This window comes from Arachis ipaensis, chromosome B3 (genome assembly GCF_059453495.1).
Source record: "Arachis ipaensis isolate K30076 ecotype BB chromosome B3, ASM5945349v1, whole genome shotgun sequence".
In the NCBI taxonomy this organism is placed as follows: Eukaryota; Viridiplantae; Streptophyta; class Magnoliopsida; order Fabales; family Fabaceae; genus Arachis; species Arachis ipaensis.
This window is the reverse complement of record NC_142438.1, coordinates 136,430,486-136,451,378: the sequence shown is the minus strand read 5'-3', so window position 1 is coordinate 136,451,378 and position 20,893 is coordinate 136,430,486. Positions and strand designations below refer to the sequence as shown.

Genomic DNA, 20,893 nt, shown 5'->3' with positions numbered 1-20,893 from the left:
TAAATTAAAAGATATCCAAAAAAAAAAAATCTTTTAAATTTTAGTCTAACTATATATTTAAGTATTTTTGTCAATCAAATCTAATCAAGTTGCTCCAAACTCAACAAAAACTACTTTCATCACACTAGCGTATACACACGCGCGTTTCAATCACGCAAAACATGTCCTTCTTCGTCTTCGCGTTCGTTCTTTTTTGCGTTCTTCCTTCTTCTTCTTCTTCGCTTTCCTCCTTCTTCGTCTTCGCATTCCTTCTTCTTCTTTTTCGCCTTCTTTCTTCTTCTTCACCTTCCTCCTTCTTCTTCTTTGCGTGTTTTCTCTCAATCGTCATTCTTTTATTGCTGTTGTTGCTGCATTTTTTCTTTTCCTCCTTTTAATTGAGGTTCACTTGGATCCAAAAACGAATTCGAATAGGTTTTTTTTAATGATTGAGTCTTTTTGACAGATTGTTAAAATCTGAACAAATTTTGATTCATTTGTGTGCTAATTGAGGTTCACTTAATGCTGCTGATAAGTATTGACCAATTTTTTTATTCCTTAAGTAATTTCGCTTCATTTGGATCCAGAAATAAATTTGATGTATTTTTATTGATGATTGAGTAAACTAAACTATTTTCAGTTCATTTGTGTGTTAAATTGAGGTTCACCTGATACTGCTAATAAGTATTGACCAAATTTTTTATTCCTTAAGTAATTTCGGTTCATTTCTTAGTTTATTTGAGGTTCATTTGTATTCATAAATGAATTCGATATGTTTGTGTTAATTGAGGTTCACTTGATGCTGCTGATAAGTATTGACCAAATTTTTTAGCAAAGAATAATGAAATTATTCATTATCACTTTATTCAGTTGCATTAGATCCCACTTCATTCTATTCAATTAGTTTAGATTTGAACAAGCAGTAAAAAAAAATTCAATCATCAACAAAAATACATCAAATTCATTTCTGGATCCAAATGAACCTCCTAAACTAAGGAATGAACCGAAATTATTTAAGGAATAAAAAATTTGATCAATACTTATTAGTAACATCAAGTGAACCTCAATTAGCACATAAATAAACTGAATTTAGTTCAGATTCTAAATGAACCTCAATTAAACTAAGAAATGAACCAAAATTACTTAAGGAAGAAAAAATTTGGTCAATACTTAGTAGCAACATCAAATGAACCTCAATTAACACACAAATGAACCGAAATAAATTGAGAAATGAATCAAAATTTTTTAATGATGGCATAAAAAAAATCAGAATTAATAAAAATGTTTACAAAATGTTAGTGTTATTAGTGATAACGATAATAAAAAAAGAAAAAGAAAAAGAAGAAGACGCAACATCAAGGGAGAAGTGGCGCGAATTTAGTGTGCATTCTTATAATTTTAAATGTGTTTATTTTATTCATTTAGTTTTGGATGTGTTTATGTTGTTTATGATTCTAAGTTTGTATATAAGTTTTTTGACATGAATTTTAGATGTGTTGTTATAATATTTAGCGTGTCTTATTTATAATTTATTTTAAAAATTTATGTGATTTTTAAAAAATTAATGCCAAAAAAAGTAGTTACAAATTTTATGGTGTGGTTTATAAAAAATTGGTACAGTAGAAAGTGATTACAAGTTTTACTGTAACAAATATAATAATAAATTAAATAAAAATAATATTATTTTTTAAAAATAGAAAATATAATTAATTAAAAAATTAAAGTAATAAAATATTAAATTTAAAAATCAAATAAAAGATAATATTTAAAGAGTAAAATTTTTTCAACAAAAAAAAGTATAAAAATGAAAGAATTTGTCTTATTTGAAGTAAGGTCTCAAAAAAATTCTAAAAACAAAGCTCGGTAAAATAAATAAAAAAAAAAGGGTGGTACACTTAATGAAGGAATTTGTCTTATTTTAAGTAAGGTCTCAAAAAAATTCTAAAAAAAAAAAGGGTGGTACACTCACTTTTACTAATAAGCAACAACTCAGTTGGGTAATAGCATATTTTTTTTAGAAATCATATAATTTTTTAATAAATACTATTTCTTTTGATACATAAAGGATGATATAGTTTGAACTTTGAAGTTATCAAGTTAACAACTTAGGCAAATTATTTTCAAAACAGTAAACCATGTTTTTCAAAGAATATATGTATCGTTTACTTATTTAATTTTTAAGAGATAAACTGCATGTCAGCTTCACACGTGAGTGGTATTGTTTGGTATTAGGATGAGGGGGCCACTCTTGAATTGAATGAGCCGAAAATACTAAATAGTAAATACTAAGCCATGTCAGACACAACTACGGCACACGCCATCCACGTGCCAATAAATAATATCGTACCTGCTAAACAATAAACTTGAATGCAATGAAACTAAGGTGAATGGATATCATATCGGATTGAATATGATCAAAATTTTAATTTTATTCGCACTAAAATTATTCGATTAGATTTAATATTTGTATTTTTTGAAGTTTATATCCGATTTGATCTGCACATTTGCGGATCGGATCAGATATCAGATATATCCATAAAATATAAAATATTTTAAAAAACTTATTTTTATTTAAAAAATATAAATAAATTTTTTTATTTTTTTAAATATATTTATTCTTAAAATATTATTAAATATATATTTTTAAATAATAAAAATAAAATAATATAACATATATAATAATTATTAGTTAAAATAAAACATAAAAATAATAGTTACTTATTTATTTATTCATTTTTGCAGATTCGCAAATATGAGGATCAAATATGTGGATACCTACATGAAATCTGCAATAATCTGATTCTATTAGTGTGCGGATCGGATCAATATTCACAATTTTCGAATCGAATTCAGATAAATACTGTGAATATGCGGATCAGATCCGATCTATAAACACCCCTAAATGAAACCAAACTCGGGGCCGAGTCATCTCCAACAAAACCTAACTTACATTTTTAATTCATTTCTTAGTTATAGGATAGTGTTATTCAACAAAATTTGAGTTGAAATCAGTCAAATCACTTTATGTCAAAGCTATTTTGTGTCCACGTCGACAAGAAAAGTTTGATACAGTGGGAACATTTTGTGTTGATATTGACAAAAAAGATTTGATCGAAGACATATGTGAAGCGTCAAAGAGCTTGAATATTTTGGTATTAAAGCCTCTCATCAATAATGAATTGTGGCATATTTAACGGATATGGTTGAAGAGAAGATCAATATCGCAAAAAGTAGAATGTTTTGTGCTTGACGAGATAACTATATACCGTGACATGTTAACAAAAAATTGGTCGAATGTGTCTATAAATAGAGAGACGACCAAAGAACAAATTATTAAAAATTCTCTTCGGAAAAATACATTTATTCCCCCACACACATCCTAACGATTTTTTGTTATATGTCTAAGTTAATTTTTTTGTAAATTTCCTTCTATTTTATCTTTATTTTCTTTGAGTTCATGTAATATTTTTTTCTGCAAGTTAGTTTATGTAATCTTCCTTTCTGCAAGTTAGTTTCATTTTATTCTTGTAAGCAAATTCTTTTTTTTTTTTTTTTTGTCAAGTATGGTTTTTTTCGAAATTCTGTGAAGACTTAGTTTTTTTCATCGAACACTTTGGTTTTTTGAGAAGTGTTATATTTATTTATATCATTTACAAGTTATATTTGCTTATTATTCGTGCTATGTTTATTTTGTATGCATGTTTATGATTCTGTCAAGTATTTTATTTGTCATTGTTATCTTTTTTATTACCAAACAAAAGATTTTTATATACTTTAAAATTGGTACTTCAAAGAAAAGTTAGTTCTATTTTCAGATAATATATCTTGAACTAAAAGTTTATGTTGATATTGTCAAACTACCATAATATTTTCTTTGATCACTGTTAAATAACTAATTTTGATATTAAATATATGTTTAATTATTCTGTTGGATTTTATAATTTTGTGAAATTTTTAATTAGGTCTTTATATATATTTTTTTAATTGGTCCCTGCACCAATTTTTTTTTCAATTAGATTCCTCTTAACAGTAATTGGTTTAATTATATAGGGACCTAATTGAAAAAAAAATTAGTGCAAGACCCAAATAAAAAGAAAAAAAAAGTATATGGACCCGCTTAAAAATAAAATTTGGTGCAAAAAATCAATTAAAAAAAAATATAAGGATCTAAATTGAAAATTTCGCAAAACTATAAGGACCAAAAAAATAATTAAATATAAAATATAAAAATCTGTAAAATAGATATATTATTGGATGAAATGATTAATTTTAGAATAAGTAATGCTTAAAAAATAATAAAAATTAATTAAAATAATCAAAACTTATCTTATTTAATATTTATTAATTATTTTATTTAATATTTATTAATTTTAACAATAATTAATAAATGTTAAATAAAATAAATTTTAATTATTTGGACTGATTCTTTTTTCTTAGAATAGTACCTCTGTTTTAATAATGTATAGGCATGAGTATCTAGCTATAACCATAGATTAAAATATTGCCAATATATTATTCTCATCTCAACCAACCATCCCTGCCGGCTGCCGTATTCATCACACATTTATTTGGTTTCATTAATTCCACATAACACAATAAGGTCGTATGTTTTATAGTGGATATACACGTTTATTATTACTAACCTGTCAATTCAGTTATGTCCACTTCTAAGTTCTAGTCTAATAATAATCTAGAACCCAAACAAATTTACAATAAAAGTTTCCAAGGTATTTATACGTGGAATTTTCACATGAAAGATCTGGACATCTAGTACTCTAATTCAATTGATGTGTCATTCTTCACCCGATTATAAAATTACTTACTTCGTGAGAGGGTTTCATTTATTAATTTGAACATCAGTCTAGGTATGCAGGATGCTCCTTGCATTTCTTCTAATAATAGAAAATCAAATAGTAACGGATAACGGTGCAACTGCACATACAAGGCGTAACGAATAACAATTATATATAAAGGGAAAAAATCAAATATGTGCTTAAAGCGAGATATGGTAATTACTAATTAGGATTAACGATAGGGGCATTATGTTGGCGTGCATGAGCAATTAACTAAGGATGATACATATATAGTACAAGCGTGCTAGAACCGATTTACAGCACAATTAATAGGAGAGAGAAACCACGTAATAATACTACTCCCGTCCCTTCACTCCTTTTATTGTTGCCATCTTTATTTATTTATTTATTTATTTTACATAATTAGGATGTGAGCTAACTACAATTACTTACACTCTTTTTAGATAGTCAATTAGAATATCAGTTAATTTGAATATTTTTTTTAAATTATCATAAAAAATAAAATTTTAAATTTTTTAAATTTATTTTATTTTTATTTTTACAATAAAAAATAACTAAAATATTTTTTTTCCCTCGTGATTTCTTCTAATGACAACACTCTTCTACACGATTATTTCTATCATCATACTACAATTAAATTTTCACCATCATATTTTTCTTTTTTTTATCTTTCTGTTGTTATTGTTTTTTTTTCTTCTTTTTCTCATTATTCTCATTCATCCTTTTTTTTTCTTTTTTTTTTTCATCTGTTTGTTATGTTTGTGATGATTTTTTGTTATATTTTAGATGTTTTTTAATTGGATTTTAGACGTTCGGTTTTTTTTTTTTTTTAGATTTTAGATATTTTTTTTAGATTTTGAATACTTTTTCTTAAATTTGGATGTTCTATTTTAAAATGGTTTTGGATATTCTTTTAGTCAGGTTTTGAATGTTTATTTTTTGTGAGGTTTTTTTATTTCTCGTCTAGAGTTGCTATTTCTCCTTCTGTATCGTCGTTCAATCCCAAAATAATGTTACTGTCGCAGCGCAAAACACATTCTTCGTTGTCGAATACGCTGTAATTGCCTCTAATCGAAGCTTCTCACGTATTCTAATATTCTTTTGCAATGATTTTAAATATTTTTTGTTAGATTCTATATATTTTCTTTTAATATTTTATTTTTTTGTAAGTTTTGAATATTTTTTTATTTGGTTTTAGATTTTTTATTATAAAAATTTATTGAAAAAAGTGTTAATTACCTACACTTTTTTTTGTATTATAGATTTAGTTTATGCTCTACGTTTTTGTTACTAAAAAGTCTTGTAAATGAATAAATGATTACATATTATTGATTATATTTTCTAATATTGGGAAATAGATCATCTTAAGAAATGCTCAAAAAAATCCTATTAAATATATTAGGTAGTGAATAGTGGCAGGAAAGAATTGAAAATGAAGTAGGGCAAATAAAAAGAGGGCAAGTGTGTGTAGGAAGAGAGAGAGAGAGAAAGAGTAATGATGGGGAAAGGGAAAAGGAAAAGGAAAAGGTTATTAATAAGTAGTGATGGGAAGAGGCCCCTGTCTTGGTCAGCACCCGGCAAAGGCACAACTATTGCCACTTTCTTGTCTCCCAATCACACTAACAACACCCTTATTCTCTTTCTTCCATGGTTTCTTCTTCATTTTGACCCAACTCTCCCCAACCTTTTTTGTCGCCTTTTTTCCTTCTCACCTCTCCCACGCCCCTCCCTTAACTTTCTTTTATCATTTTTCTTTTAACTAAACTACTATTCACATCTTTCTTTTAGGGTTACGTCTCACTTTTAATTCCAAGTATTAGTTACAAAATAATCATATATTTACAGAAACTTATGTATAATAAGTTCAGGTGTATTAATTGTCTCTCATTTTAATTGTACATAATTATTAAAATAATTACAAAATTCTATTAAATTGCTACAATTTAAACAAAATATTATTTATTAATCATAATACATTTCCTATTTTTATCGTCGTAATTTTTATTATTTTCTTTTTCAATAAATAGTTGAACAATATTATAAGTATAAATTTACTAATGAGTTATTAAATTTGAAAGCAACACAATTTTACAAAAAATAAAAACACTAAAAGAGATTCTTATTGTTATATATAGAATGAGGAAGCATTTTTTTTCCTTGTTCTAAATTAATTATTCATAACTCGATTATCATATGATTAACTCATACTTTATTTCCTCAATTTCAAATTGATTATGGCTTACAAAAATGTGTTTAGATACATTTCTTTTTTAATGTACTAATAATAAAGTTATTGTTGCTGTAAATTTGATAAGCTTACCAATAGTTTATTAAGAGGGAAAAAAAAGCTAAATTTTAAAATTATTCATTTTTCGTCCATTATATATTTTTAAATAACATATAATTTTTAGCATTTTAAATAAAAAAAGTGACCATATAAAAAACAAAACAGTTAAAGTGATTGAATTCCTGTCTTAATAATCTTCCCTAGTGTGTCTCATTTCTTTCTTCTTTTATTAGTTAAAAAAAGAAGATGAGTGCTAGGGCCAGCAATTTTTGTGTTTTGTAATCATCAATTGGCCATCAATAGTCTTTTTAATAGTGTGAGATTACATTCAATAGTGGGAGATCACTAACTTTTCTCTTGATGGTTAAGTGCTAGCCACAAAACACAAAAATTGTTGGCCCCTAGACTTTTCCAAAAAAGAATTCAAGGATATGAAAAACACTGATCTTAGCCAAATATATATGTATATACATAATTATTACAGTCAGTGTAGTCATACATATCTCATTTGAAACTTAATATGTTGTGCACAATTTCCTGCCCTAATTAGTATCATTTATTTTTAGTTAGAGGTAGGTAAATGATCCATGAGACATGCATTGCATGAGCTCATCATTTCTTCTGCCAAGCAAAGGTAATAATAATATTGCTTTTGCTGTCTAGTGCCGCTGGTTTTCACAATTTCAGATACTCAAATATCTCCTTTGGAAACATTTTTGTCTCATATGTTTTAAGTATTCGGTAAGGATAATGATGTTTTTTTTTTCAAACACTAGCAACGGTTGATGAGTTGACAAAACAAAATGCAATGCATTATTTTTATTTCCTTCTTTACCCCTTGAATTTGTACTATGATAGTCGCTCACTCGATCATCATTATTCACATACATATATGTCAGTAAAATTAAAACTGCTCTGCTATATATGTGAGTATGTGTTCTATTGCCCACTGGTTTTGCTGCCATAACATTGCATGCCTTCTCCTCCACAACCACCACCTTCTCTCTTTCAATTAATTCTCTCCCAAGAAAGACAAACAATAACGATTCTCTTGCGTGTTGCTTTAGAACATATCATTATTTCTGTCCTTATCATTTGTACCTAAGCTCCGCGGTGGTATGGCCACTCGCTACTCTCACAAATAATAATAATTCATGCTTGTTGCTTCATTCAACTTATATAAATGTTAGGGTTAAACCATAAATATTACAGTTTTAATCATTAATTTTGTATTTATGTCTATATACATACATAAGTTCAATCACTAACAATACTGATAATAATGACTAAAATTGTGGTATCGATAATTTGATGATAATCTGAAATTTCCAATACAAAAATAAATCATCAGTTTACTTAAACAAAAATGTTTCCGCCACAATAGGAAATAATTTTTTTTATTTTATTTTGTTTTCTTTAATTATTACTGGAATAATCTAATAATATATTAATATTAAATGAATAAATATATAATTATAAATATCATATATATAAATTATAAATATTTAATTAAATAAAATAATTTTAAATTATTTTTTAATATAACTGTATAAATATATTTTTTCTTATTTTAAATTAATTCTCTATTGTACTCTTCTCTTTTTATCCAAAACTTAATGCATTTGGATAAAATACATCTAAGTACAAAAGATAGGATTGATTTGACAATGAAAATGTTTGAATTTATTTTTTTTTTTAACTTTGTTACATACATTACAAGAATAGCAGAGATTTATGACAGTTTTTTCTGTGATTAGCAGCAGTTTAAAATTGTCGCAAAAATCAATACTAGCAGTTGAATGATTTGCCTTGGTCAGTGATGCGGACAGTTGTTTTTACAGCAGTTTCTAGCCACTGCTGGTATAATCGCAGCTAAATTAATATGTTGTGGTAGATAATTTGGTGGCAGTTTATAACCGCTGTGATATACAAATGTCAGGGTTTTGCACATGTTTACTGACAAATATAAACCGCCGCAATTTTAGGATATTTACAAACTTATTTTCAACGATTTTAAAATTGTCGCTAATTTCAATACAAAGTACCGCAAAAATTTTGAATTTTCCTTTAAAAATCGTAGATATTTTTTTTAATATTACAAATCTTAATATTTTTTTATCTAAAAATTTAAATTTTTGTGACAAAAACAAAAAAATATAACTGCCAAACAAATTAATATATATATATATATATATATATATATATTTAAAATTAGTTATTAAATTAGTAATTTCTATATAGAATATATTTTAGAATATAAAATATAAATTAAAAATAAATAAATAATAATGATTAATTTTTTTTTTGTATATATAGCATTTTTGTTTCTTTTGAGTATGTTTTGTATGATGGTATATGTTGAGTGACATGAATAATATAACAAAAAACAATCCGATACATAAGTGTCCCGCATGTATTAATGTAAGGTTTGAGAAAGAACCACACTCAAAAAATGTAATGTATATAATCTAACCTGATAATTATATATTAGTGACTGTTTTCATAACTTAAATCGTGACTTTAAAGTTACACAAAAATAATGTAATTAACTGATATTAAAAAAATATTTTATTATCCACATTTTTATAAAATGAATACTATGATGCTTAAAAGTATTTGTATAACTTACTAAAAAATGTTAAAATTTAATATTTAATTTTAAAAATATAAAAATAAATAATCATTAAATATTCAAAATTTATCATAAAAAATAAATTGTGCAGTAAATTATAAACACTATAAAATTCACCTCTTTATAAACTGATTTTTTCAGTTTCAAGTTACATTAAATAATTGAGCCACAAAAAATTTTAAACAGTCACTTATAGTAAAAGATAATAAATAAAGAGAAAGGGATCAGAGGTTGCTGAAGTGAATTGAATTTTCTTTTGATATGATGGCTGAATTGAATTTGATTCCAAGGTAAATGAGTATAATTCTAGCTATTTCTTGGCCTGTGTCAACATCGAAGAAACATTGAATGGTGTCTTTCATCATGATATTTTGAGCTAGCAAAGAAAAGGGACGTACAAAATGAAGCGTTTCTTTCTCATTTTATTTATTTAACCTTTTTAGATAGACATCATGTGAATGAATGGAAGTATCTTTCTCAATGTTCTCTTTGTCCCTTTTATTTTTACCATACATCTTAGCTTCCACCGTCCCTCAAACATAATTCCTTGCCATCATTCATCATGAATGTTGCACAAAATATGGCAGGGGTGAAATTAAACGTAAATTAAATTAAATTAAATAATCATGCATGTCACGCTATAAAGTTTGAGTACCATAATTGTAGTTCATCATATGTTGTCCTCATCTGGAAATCATCATAGCTATCTTCCTTCTAATATCATGCTTTGCTTTTATGTATTTTCTTTTTTCATTAATTAATTAGTTTACCTTTTTGGTGTTTATGAAAATTGTGTCCTAATTTGTCTAAAAATAAAGATAAACACAAGCGGGACTCATTTTTTTATTTTTGAATTATACGAGTAAAATTTAAACGCTATAGAACACACCATATTTAAATTTAATCGATGAAACAAAAGACAAAATTAAAATATAGGCCAGGCTCTGCTCATCATTTATAGCACCTGCTAATAACGACAACATATTTACTTCTCTTTTCTTTTATTTTGTCTCTCATTCACAATCTCTGCTTTTCAATCACAACCATGCATCCATGCCAACTCTGCTTCCTAATTTTGTAACTTCAGTAGATTATCCATATTGTTTTTATACAAGAACGTAAATGTTTGAAACAAATAAGTTACTCATAAAATCAGAAATTTTTGTTCCAATATCTATGCTATTAATAAAAAGTTCTTATATTACGTCATAAAATCACTTCTTCTAAAAGAGTTTAACCAAATAGAAAAAGATACATTAATATATATAATAGTTTGATGGTAAAAAAGTGCACGTTAAAACAAAGTATGGAAAATGTAACACATGGGGTTTATGCAATAAATTAAGTTAATGAGTTAATAGATAATTAAATTAGTTTCTAAAAAATAAGATATTTTTTAAATTCATCTTTGAAATATTTTTTTAATTGAATTGGTCTTTCAAAGATTACGAATTAATTATATTTGTCCTCCATTCATTCCGTTAATAATTTTTTTTAAAGATTGATATTGTAAAACGTTAATTGATAACATATATAATACCTAACATGTTTAATTGGATATTGACCGAATGTATTTATGAAAATTTATTAATTTAGTCATTTTCTCCAATTAAAAAAATCGTAGTCCTAATATGACCTAGTAACTAAATTGATAGATTTTCGTAAACATATTTAGTCAACGTCTAATTGAACATATTATGTGTCATGTATGCTATCAGTTAACATTTCACATTATCAATTGTTGACGAAATTGTGAGTGGAGTAATTGAAGGACGTATATGATTAATTCGTAATCTTTAAAAAACTAATTTTATTGAAAAAATCTTTTAAAAACAAATTTAAAAAATATCTTATTTTTCAGAAACTAATTTAACTATTAACCTTTAAGTTGATTATATTATTTTGCTAACTCTGATAAGTAAGTTTGTTGAGTTTCTATTTCAAATATATGTAGTTAGTTATTTATGCTAACTTAGTAGCTAGATAGTTAGGGTGTTCTCTCCGTTAGATTAGTTGTTATTTTGGGTGAACACAGTATAATTTTGTAATAATTGGAGAAGTATAGGGAGAATTTGCCATTGTAGTTCTTAGCTCAAATTCAATAAAGTTCGTTTTCATAATTCTCTCTTTGTCTCATTATTCATCTGCTCACAGATTTCTTTATTTTCTTCTCCCTTGTCCCCTTTGATCTCACACAATGACACAACAGAATTTATAAGAGTTGACTTTATCTCTGGCACGTTTTGAGCCACAAGATATTTACTTCTATTTTCCTGAGGCCATTCCCCAAATAATTAGCTTTTTTTTTAATTAAATTATTGGTTCTTCTTCTTATTTTTTAACTAATATTAACTAACTTTTTTTTTAATACTAAAAATGTTAGCTCCCAACTTTCTCTTTTTCGGTGTTTTCTTCCTTGACATATAATCAACATTCATAACAGTGTAAAATACAAATATTTATGTGTATATATTATCTATCAATTTGTATCTGTAGATTTATAAGTAATAATGATTACAACAATGCTAGAAATTAAGATGGTTTCAACCAAAAACCACTCAAATGTTTATGGATAAATTTAAAACTTCTACGTAGATGGTGTTTATGCTAGTCATTAGGATATTTCTTTTCTTTGTAAATTGGATGGTTCTAAATCTGTTTTTTGATTTATCATATTTTAGGCATTTAGAGAGGGAAGGAGGGGTGAAGAGACGGAAGCTAATTGAATCAATTTCTGTGATTCACGTTGCAATGATACTGAACGTATCTCCTCCTAATTTGAATGTGGTGAAACATTTAATAACCAATATTTTAAATCATAAATAAATAAAACTAATTACTATATTTATAATTAATTAAGTGGTTTCATTCTTGGCTGATTTAGAGTTGGTTCATATATTTTTCTTAATGCTGATTAGTATATGTACGTTGATGTGCAAAAACCGATAAAAAGTCAAAATTTTAGTATATTAAATTAAAGAGTAAAGTATTATTTTTATCCCTAACGTTTTGGATAAATTTTAAAGTTGTCTCTAACGTTTCAATCGTCCTATTTAAGTCCTTAACGTTTTAAAATTGACTCAATATTATCCTGCCATTAGGGATTCGTTAACAGAATTAACGACAGAACAAAAATTGAGACGATTTTGAAACGTTAGGGACTTAAATAAGACGAAAACATTGGGGACAAAAACGATACATAGAAATAAATTTTAGTTTTATCCTTCAATAATATCAATTTTTTACTGTACATAGTATTCAATTATTTTTTAATCACATTACTTTCATTTTAAATAATTTTGTTTTTTTTTTATAATTTTACATTTAAAGTTATAAGTTAATATAAAAATATAAAAAAAATTATTTAGAATGAAAGTAATGTGATTAAGTGTAATTTACTTAGATGTAATTAAAAATAATTGAATATTATGTACAGTAAAAAATTGATATTATTGAAGGATAAAATTAAAATTTGTTTCTATGTATCGTTTTTGTCTTCAACATTTTCGTTTTACTTAAGTTCCTAACGTTTCAAAATCGTCTCAATTTTGTCCTGCCGTCAATTCTGTTAACGGATCTCTAATGGCAGGACAACATTGAGATAATTTTAAAATGTTAGAGACTTAAATAAGACATTAAAATCTTAAGGACAACTTTAGAACTTACTTCAAACGTTGGGGATAAAAATAATACTTTACTCTTAAATTAAATTATCAAGGAACTTTTGACAAAAAAATATTTATTCACCCTCTAAAATTCCTGTTATATTAAATAATTGAATATCTTTTAAATATTATTCCCCCTTCAATCGTACTCTTATTGTATTGAGTAAGTGTATAAAGGAGTTATTAATACGATAATAGAAGAGAAAATAAATTAAGAATAATTAAAGATAATTTTATAAAACAACTTTATGACATTTGTAATCGTAATATATTTTAGTTATTTCTTAATTTATGTTGATATTTAAAAATAGAGAATTATTAATACTTTTGTCCATAATAACAATACGAGAATATAAATAATTTAAAATTATGTTGATTTTGTCCTAATATTATAGATTATGACACAAAAAATTTATAAAATTAAACTATTTTTATAAAAGGTCGTACGGACCAAATTTTTCATCGACTAAGAAGATCAAAGTTTCTGTAAATAAAAAAAATTAAATAATAAGCTTTTTAGTTATTATTTTCATGTGAAAGACTTTATTTTTTTATTAATAATTAATTTTAATATTTATTATCTAAAACTTGAAAAATTTAATGTGTATATTTTTATATTTGATTAGGTATTAAGTCTATTGCACAAATAAAAATAACTAACTTTAATATTTATTATTTAAAAATGATATTTTTTTCTTTATATATATAAAAATATTATTAAATGTTAGTATAAAAAAATTTATTTGATAGTTATAAAATTAATTTAAAATTAATTTTTTTTGAAATAATTGATTCTTGATTCTAATTTTTACTATTCACAGCATTAGTGATTTTTTTCAAATTATATGTAATAAATATTTGAAAGAAAAAGAAGTAAAAATATAGATTAGAAAGATAAGGGGACAAATTTGAAATTAAATAAAAATTTTATCTTAATTTTTAATGAAAAAGTGTTATGTAACAAATTTTAGTTGTTAAATTAATAATATAATATAGTTATATTTCAATTTTACTTTTACCATTTTAATTTTAATTAGAATTAGAAAATGTCATATTCTATAGTTTGATTATTAAAATTATAATTAATCATTAATCATAATATATAAGAGATATAATGGATAAAAGAGTGAGAAAGATAAAGAAAAAAAAGAGAAAAAGAACTCTTTAATTTTAAAACAATATTTAATTTCAATTACAATAAAAAAATGATATATAATATATTTTAGTTATAAAATTAGTAATATATAATAAATAATAAATTTCAAAACCGAGAAATTTTTATTAATTTATCATGAGTTCATAAGCTGGTACGTATAATAAGGTAAGAAAATTAAATAGAGAGAAATAATGACTTTTAAAACTTTTAATGTATTTAGTATATTAAAAAAATTGTTAGGAAACAATAATTTTATTAATATTAATCAATATTTTTTGTAATATTTTATTTTTATATTATTAAATTTATTTAAAAAAAGTATTGATTAAATATTTGTTAAAAATAATAAATTTTATTAATTATAAAATATTATTATATTAAAAATATCACAATTTAATTTTTTTATAAATATTTAATTTTTTATTGTTTTTATTTTTTAACCAGTGTCCTTGTCATAATCTACAAGTAAAATAATTCTTCTAATATATTTCGGTTGATTTAATACTATATTAGTTTATTAGTCTACTTAAATAAGAATTAGAAATCAAAATTGAAATCTCAACATACAATAATACATTGACAAATTAAAAAAAAAAAAAATACTTCTCTACATAATAGAGACAATTACACGTTTTTAGCAACTTAATAAATGTGTAACCAATGAGACATACCATTTACACTTTATTTTGATTAAGAAAAAAAAAAAGATGGAAATATAAATTTTTTATTATTTAAATGTGAAAAAAAATATAATAAAAAAAATAGTGTGAGAGCCATCAAAATATTTTTTTTTTTCAAAAATGAGATGAAAATAAAAAAAATGTGTAAATGAGTATAAATTTATTAATTCACTTTTTGATCAATTAAAAAAACAAAAACATAAAATTATTAATATAATTTTTTTATTATAATTTTTTATCTAAATAAAATTTTTTTTTATTTATTTTTTCTTTATCCAAATAAAACATGAGCGATATTATGAGTTTTGTTTTGCCCCTTTCTGATGTGGTTTATTTAATTTAAATTTAAATTTGATGCAGTAATAGCAGTAATAGTAACAGTGTTAGGAGAGAAAAGGGGTTCATTTATTGAGTTTGTGTTTATGTGTTCTCTGCACAAACCTGAAAGCTTTTGTTGCTTTGTGCTTAATGGAAGGCCCTTGAGCTTCCTCTCTCTCTCTCTGCTCTGTTCTTCATTCACCCCCTTTCAATCACTCAGCAGAAGAACACTAACACTCTGTTACTAGTTTCTTTTTGCATTTTTGTGGCTTTCTTTCTGGACTGCAAAACCAACAGGAATATAAGAAAATAGAAATTTGAGAGAATAATCTCTCTTCTTCTTCTTCTTCTTCTTCCTTCTTCTTCTTCTCTGTCATCTCTGCCAGACATTAACCCACAGGTCCGTCACTCTTATTTCCTCTCAAAATGCACTTTATTATTATTTTATTATTATTTCAGCTCTTCTTTCTATTCTGCTGGATTTATTCCTTGTGTGTTTCACTTTTACAAATGGAATGTACCCCTCATGCTTTGGTCTTTTTTTTTTCCCCTTAAATATTTTTTTGTTTTAAATTTCTCAACTTTGCACGCTTGCTGTTCTAAATTTTTTTTCTTTTTCATTTTTTTTTTGGGGTTAGGGGAGGGGTTGTTTGGGAATACCTATTTACCTTTTGATTTTCTTTTTTATTACACAGTAGAAAAATGGTTGGTATGGTTAAGTGTGGATCTGTTGTGCTGTGGCGTGTTCATCATCCTTGCAATTTGGTTTCTTTTAGTTTTTATTTTTATTTTTCTCTTTTGGGTATTTTTCATTGGGAGAAAGAAAACCGAGCTCAAGTGGTATATATGACTAAGAATCCCACACAGGTTAGTAAAGAAGGAGCAAAAGGAAAGGTTAAACCTGGTATGGAGAAGGGGGGGGGGGGGAGAAGAAGAAGGCATGCTATTGTGATCAATTGGCTGCAATTCTTCTAACATTTTTTCCTATTCATTTATTGCATAATCGGGTGCTAATGAATATTGCTGAGATAATCATGGTTTTTCCTTTTTCTTTGGGTATTTTGTTAACTTGATCATTTTTGGGGCCTTGATTCAGCTACTGCAAGTGCCATATGATAACTGCCACTGAGCCACTGGTTACAGAGTCACAATATTTTTATTTTATTTTTGAGGGTTGCATGTTGTCATAATACTGTTTTGCTTGTGTCCCTTATTCGGAAATATTTTTTCTTTACTGTTGAGCAATTTCTTTTGATCCATGTTGTTTAAATTGCCTGCTATTACTGTGATAACTATTCTCCCGGAACATTTTTGTTCATAGAGTATAGATGACTTCTAGTTAATTCTGATTGATTGATTCTTTAGAATCCGTTTCCTATAGAAGTTTAGAACACATTTTCTTTTCATCTTTTGTTGATCTTGTATTATTTATGGCACAATGTTGAGTGAGTTCTGCTTTGGTTTTGTGTAAGGCAGTTTGTGAATTTGGAGTTTGATGGCTCCGCCCCTGCTGGTTACCAGGGAGGAAGGGCTGAGCAACGCTTCAACTGTAGCGTCTGCATCTTCGCCACAATCCTTGGACTGCTTCTCCCAAAATGGAGGGGTTTCCTTGAAAGAACGCAACTACTTGGGTTTGTCTGATTGCTCATCGGTAGACAGTTCAGCTGCGCCAGGCATGTCTGATGAGAAAAAGGACAATCTGAATTTGAAGGCCACCGAGTTGAGGCTCGGCCTTCCTGGATCCCAATCTCCTGAAAGGGGTCCAGACATCTTCTCATTGAGCTCAACAAAGCTTGATGAGAAACCACTGTTCCCATTGCTCCCGCTCCCTACGAAAGATGGAATCTGCTCATCAACTCAAAAGACTGTAGTTTCGGGAAACAAAAGGGGTTTTGCTGATGCAATGGATGGATTCTCTGAGGTAAAAATGCTATTATTTTATTGAGGGTAAATGAATGTTATGTGCTGTTTCTAAGTCTGATTCCCTACAATCTGTGTTGCAGGGAAAGTTTACTGGTACTGCAGCGATAAATGTGATGCTATCACCCAGACCTGCTGGACTGCAGCCAACTGCAAAGAAGGAAATACCAAGCAAGGTATTACAAGGACAGACCGGCGCAGTCAGTGGAACAGGAGGTGCTGTCAGTGGCAGTTCACCGGCTTCTAAGTAGGTGTAACTTGCTAGATGAAGGATCCCTAATTTTCAACATAGTTTAGAAGTCGAACAAAGATCTTAAAGTGGTTGTTCTGTGGTTTCTTGTTGTGCTCATTGCTTCTTATCTTTGGCAGGGCACAGGTTGTTGGTTGGCCTCCTATTAGATCATTTAGGAAAAACTCGTTGGCTACCACTTCAAAGAACAATGATGAAGTAGATGGAAAACCAAGCCCGGCGGTGCTCTTCGTGAAGGTGAGCATGGATGGTGCTCCATATCTGAGGAAGGTTGATCTGAGGAATTATACGACATACCAGGAACTGTCTTCTGCCCTTGAGAAGATGTTCAGCTGTTTTATCTTAGGTGAGCTGCTGCAATATTGAATTATTTAAGCAAATTATTTCTTGTTAGGGATTCTTTCAATGAATTTTGTGATGGCTTTTATATTTGATTCTGAAGTTGAACTTTGACATGGATTTGCTACGCATATTGACCATTTCAGGTCAGTGTGGTTCACATGGGGCTCCAGGAAGAGAAATGATGAGTGAGAGCAAGCTGAAGGATCTCCTGCATGGTTCAGAATATGTACTTACTTATGAAGACAAAGATGGCGACTGGATGCTCGTAGGAGATGTGCCTTGGGAGTAAGTGTTTCTAAACCTACCGAACTTGTTTTGTATGTTGCCGTTATGCTTTTTTTTCTTGTAGCAGTGATTGCATCTATTTTTAAGATCTAAGATGATAAGGTAATGTGCTTTAGAAATTATGCAGAGTCATAATTATAGTTGAATCAGTGAGATATGAAATATACTGCCAACAATATCATCAAGCAATTCCAACCTGCAAATTTAGTTTAAGTTCTCTGTGTTACATCATGCTTGCTCCTTTTTGATATCATCTCATGAGCAGATTACTGCATTTTTACTGCACAGGGCTTCTTCTAAATAGGGAAGCTTACTGTTCTGCACCTTAAATATTTTTGTTTCTGCTGTTTTGCTTCTATCTTCAATGCCAAGCCAGACATTGTTTTCAATCTTTTATTCTGTTGTGTCTCTCTTATATTCTGTGCTCAGCCTTTATATGTCTCTTCATAATCTTTCTCATTTGTGTATGTCTGTTGACTGTTGTTTTTGAGTGCTTCCTATGGGAATGTGTAATGTTCTTATGCATTCCCATGCAGCCATGCATGAAGTTTGATGCTTTACTGCTGTTTGTGTTAAGAAAGTGGCAGCTATAGAAGACCATTGGAACACATTTTTGAGCAATGTTTTGCCTTCATTCCTAACTGTGATAATCCTGCAGGATGTTCATTGACACATGCAAGAGGCTGAAAATCATGAAGGGTTCTGATGCCATTGGCTTAGGTATGTTTTCTTGGTTCTGCTTCATCTTACAGTCATTATACATATCAGTAAAACTATCATATAAATTGGTCGAGTGTGAGCTTCTCTTTGCATGTGACAGTAGCCCTATTTAAGGATTAATTTCGTGCAATACCTTATGATTCTGATGCGTTTAAGTGAGGCAACTGAAGCTAAGTCAGTGATTATAGCCCAATAGGTGGTATTTACTTAGATGGTTAATTTGAATGTATTGATAATATATGTTGGAGAACAAATTTTTCTTATGATCACTGAAGTGTGAAACTATTAGTAGTTTGTGCTGTGATTTGTCAATAATCATCAAACTAGTGTTAGAAAAAAAGAAAAGATAGATATACATCTTCTGCTAGTCTTTTGTTTTCTTTTTATTCTCTTATTATTTTTATTTTGGGAAAAAACACAGCTAGTCAATATACACCAGTAAATAGCTCTAGCTAGCAAGCCTAAGTTATTTATTTATTTATTTTACATAGTACTAAGTTGACCACAATTTTATTTCAAGAAACCGAATTTAACACTGCAGTTGATAGAGTTTCATTGTAACACAAGGAAAACATGTCTGAAAGAGTTAACTGATCTATGTCTGCAGACTGCAGTTGAGTACTATGGATATGACACTGATAATATCAGTCAATATTTTAACTCTTAGATAATATTACACAGTTAGTAATGTGGTTTATACACCAATTAATGTGCTATGAAGTTTGGCTAAGTAATATTTCTTTACTATGCAGCTCCCAGGGCTGTGGAAAAATCCAGGAGCAGGAGCTAGGTGGTATTTGGACTACTTTGACTGCATTTCATATATAATTAAATGCTGGATTTGAGATTTGTGTGGTATAAATGACTGAATGCCCTGGTTTTGATGGTTAAACTTGCTTCAGCTGTCATCTACATCTATGTTTGTTTATTAATTCCATGAACCATGTGTTCTTCTTCATTACTTATTATTAGTGTTATATATTGTCATTAACTAATACCTTATGAAGCTTACCTTGAAGGTTAGTATTTATGAAGTCTGTAATTGTGTTATAGGAGCCTGTTTGTTTGGATGATTTGAATGTGTGTTACAGCCACCATATTGTTCTTAAATATATTAAGTGATTTGTTATTATTCCACTGTTTTTCCTTCTGTTTATGAAGGGCATCCTTTCATGCCCACTTCTTAATTCCTGTGTTAGGACCCATTCCTTGAACGGTTGAACCCAATATTAATATACTCCTTATATTAATATTAAGTAAAGATTTACTTTCACTTGTTATTCAGTTATATGGGTGTTAATATCAAGGTATCTTGGATCCCTCCACCGGGTGTATGACTGCATCTATTTAATTATGTTCCTTGAAAATCAAGTATTAAATACTCATCAATCGTAGGGTTTATAGTTTGGTTAAAAATCAAAGATATACATAAGGCACTAGGGGCTGGGCTTTTAATTTGTTCTTCCCTTTTTTTCCAAAAATAAATAAATAAATAAATTTATATTATCCAATGTGGAAGTAGAATTGGAGTAAGAATAATACTGTTACCATTGCTCTAATATTAATTTCTTATATTGTATTGTTAGATACATGTCAAAATGGACAATACTTGTTTTACACATGAATGTTGTACCACTTAGTGCTTTGAACCAGAGAATTGCACAAAAAAGAAAATAAAATATAGGGTTGTGAAATTCAAAATATATTTTACTTTGGTCATAGCTCCTAAAATCACGAATAATGAAATATATATGATTATATGAACAGTTGATAGTATATGTATTTATTTTTAACGCTGATAATTTTTCACAAAACAGTTCATTGTTACATGGTTGACTTGTTTAAAGA

General features: G+C 27.5%; 1 protein-coding gene across 1 annotated transcript; it reads left to right on the top strand.

The window, feature by feature from the left end:
* The first annotated feature begins 15,546 nt into the window (after window positions 1-15,546).
* On the top strand, window positions 15,547-20,177 carry LOC107631396 (auxin-responsive protein IAA9). The gene is made up of 7 exons (XM_016334827.3): window positions 15,547-15,928; window positions 17,005-17,449; window positions 17,532-17,695; window positions 17,818-18,044; window positions 18,184-18,325; window positions 18,984-19,045; window positions 19,798-20,177. Exons 2-7 carry the CDS (start codon window positions 17,024-17,026, stop codon window positions 19,833-19,835), a joined length of 1,059 nt encoding a protein of 352 aa, XP_016190313.1. The 5' UTR covers window positions 15,547-15,928; window positions 17,005-17,023; the 3' UTR covers window positions 19,836-20,177.
* Window positions 20,178-20,893: the final 716 nt, after the last annotated feature.

Excerpts from the sequence above, each read along its gene's own strand:
- LOC107631396 (XM_016334827.3), top strand. The coding sequence starts at position 17,024 with ATGGCTCCGCCCCTGCTGGTTACCAGGGAGGAAGGGCTGAGCAACGCT. Across the intron at positions 18,045-18,183 it reads GTTCAGCTGTTTTATCTTAG|GTCAGTGTGGTTCACATGGG; the intron begins GTGAGCTGCTGC and ends TGACCATTTCAG. Across the intron at positions 19,046-19,797 it reads TTCTGATGCCATTGGCTTAG|CTCCCAGGGCTGTGGAAAAA; the intron begins GTATGTTTTCTT and ends TTTACTATGCAG.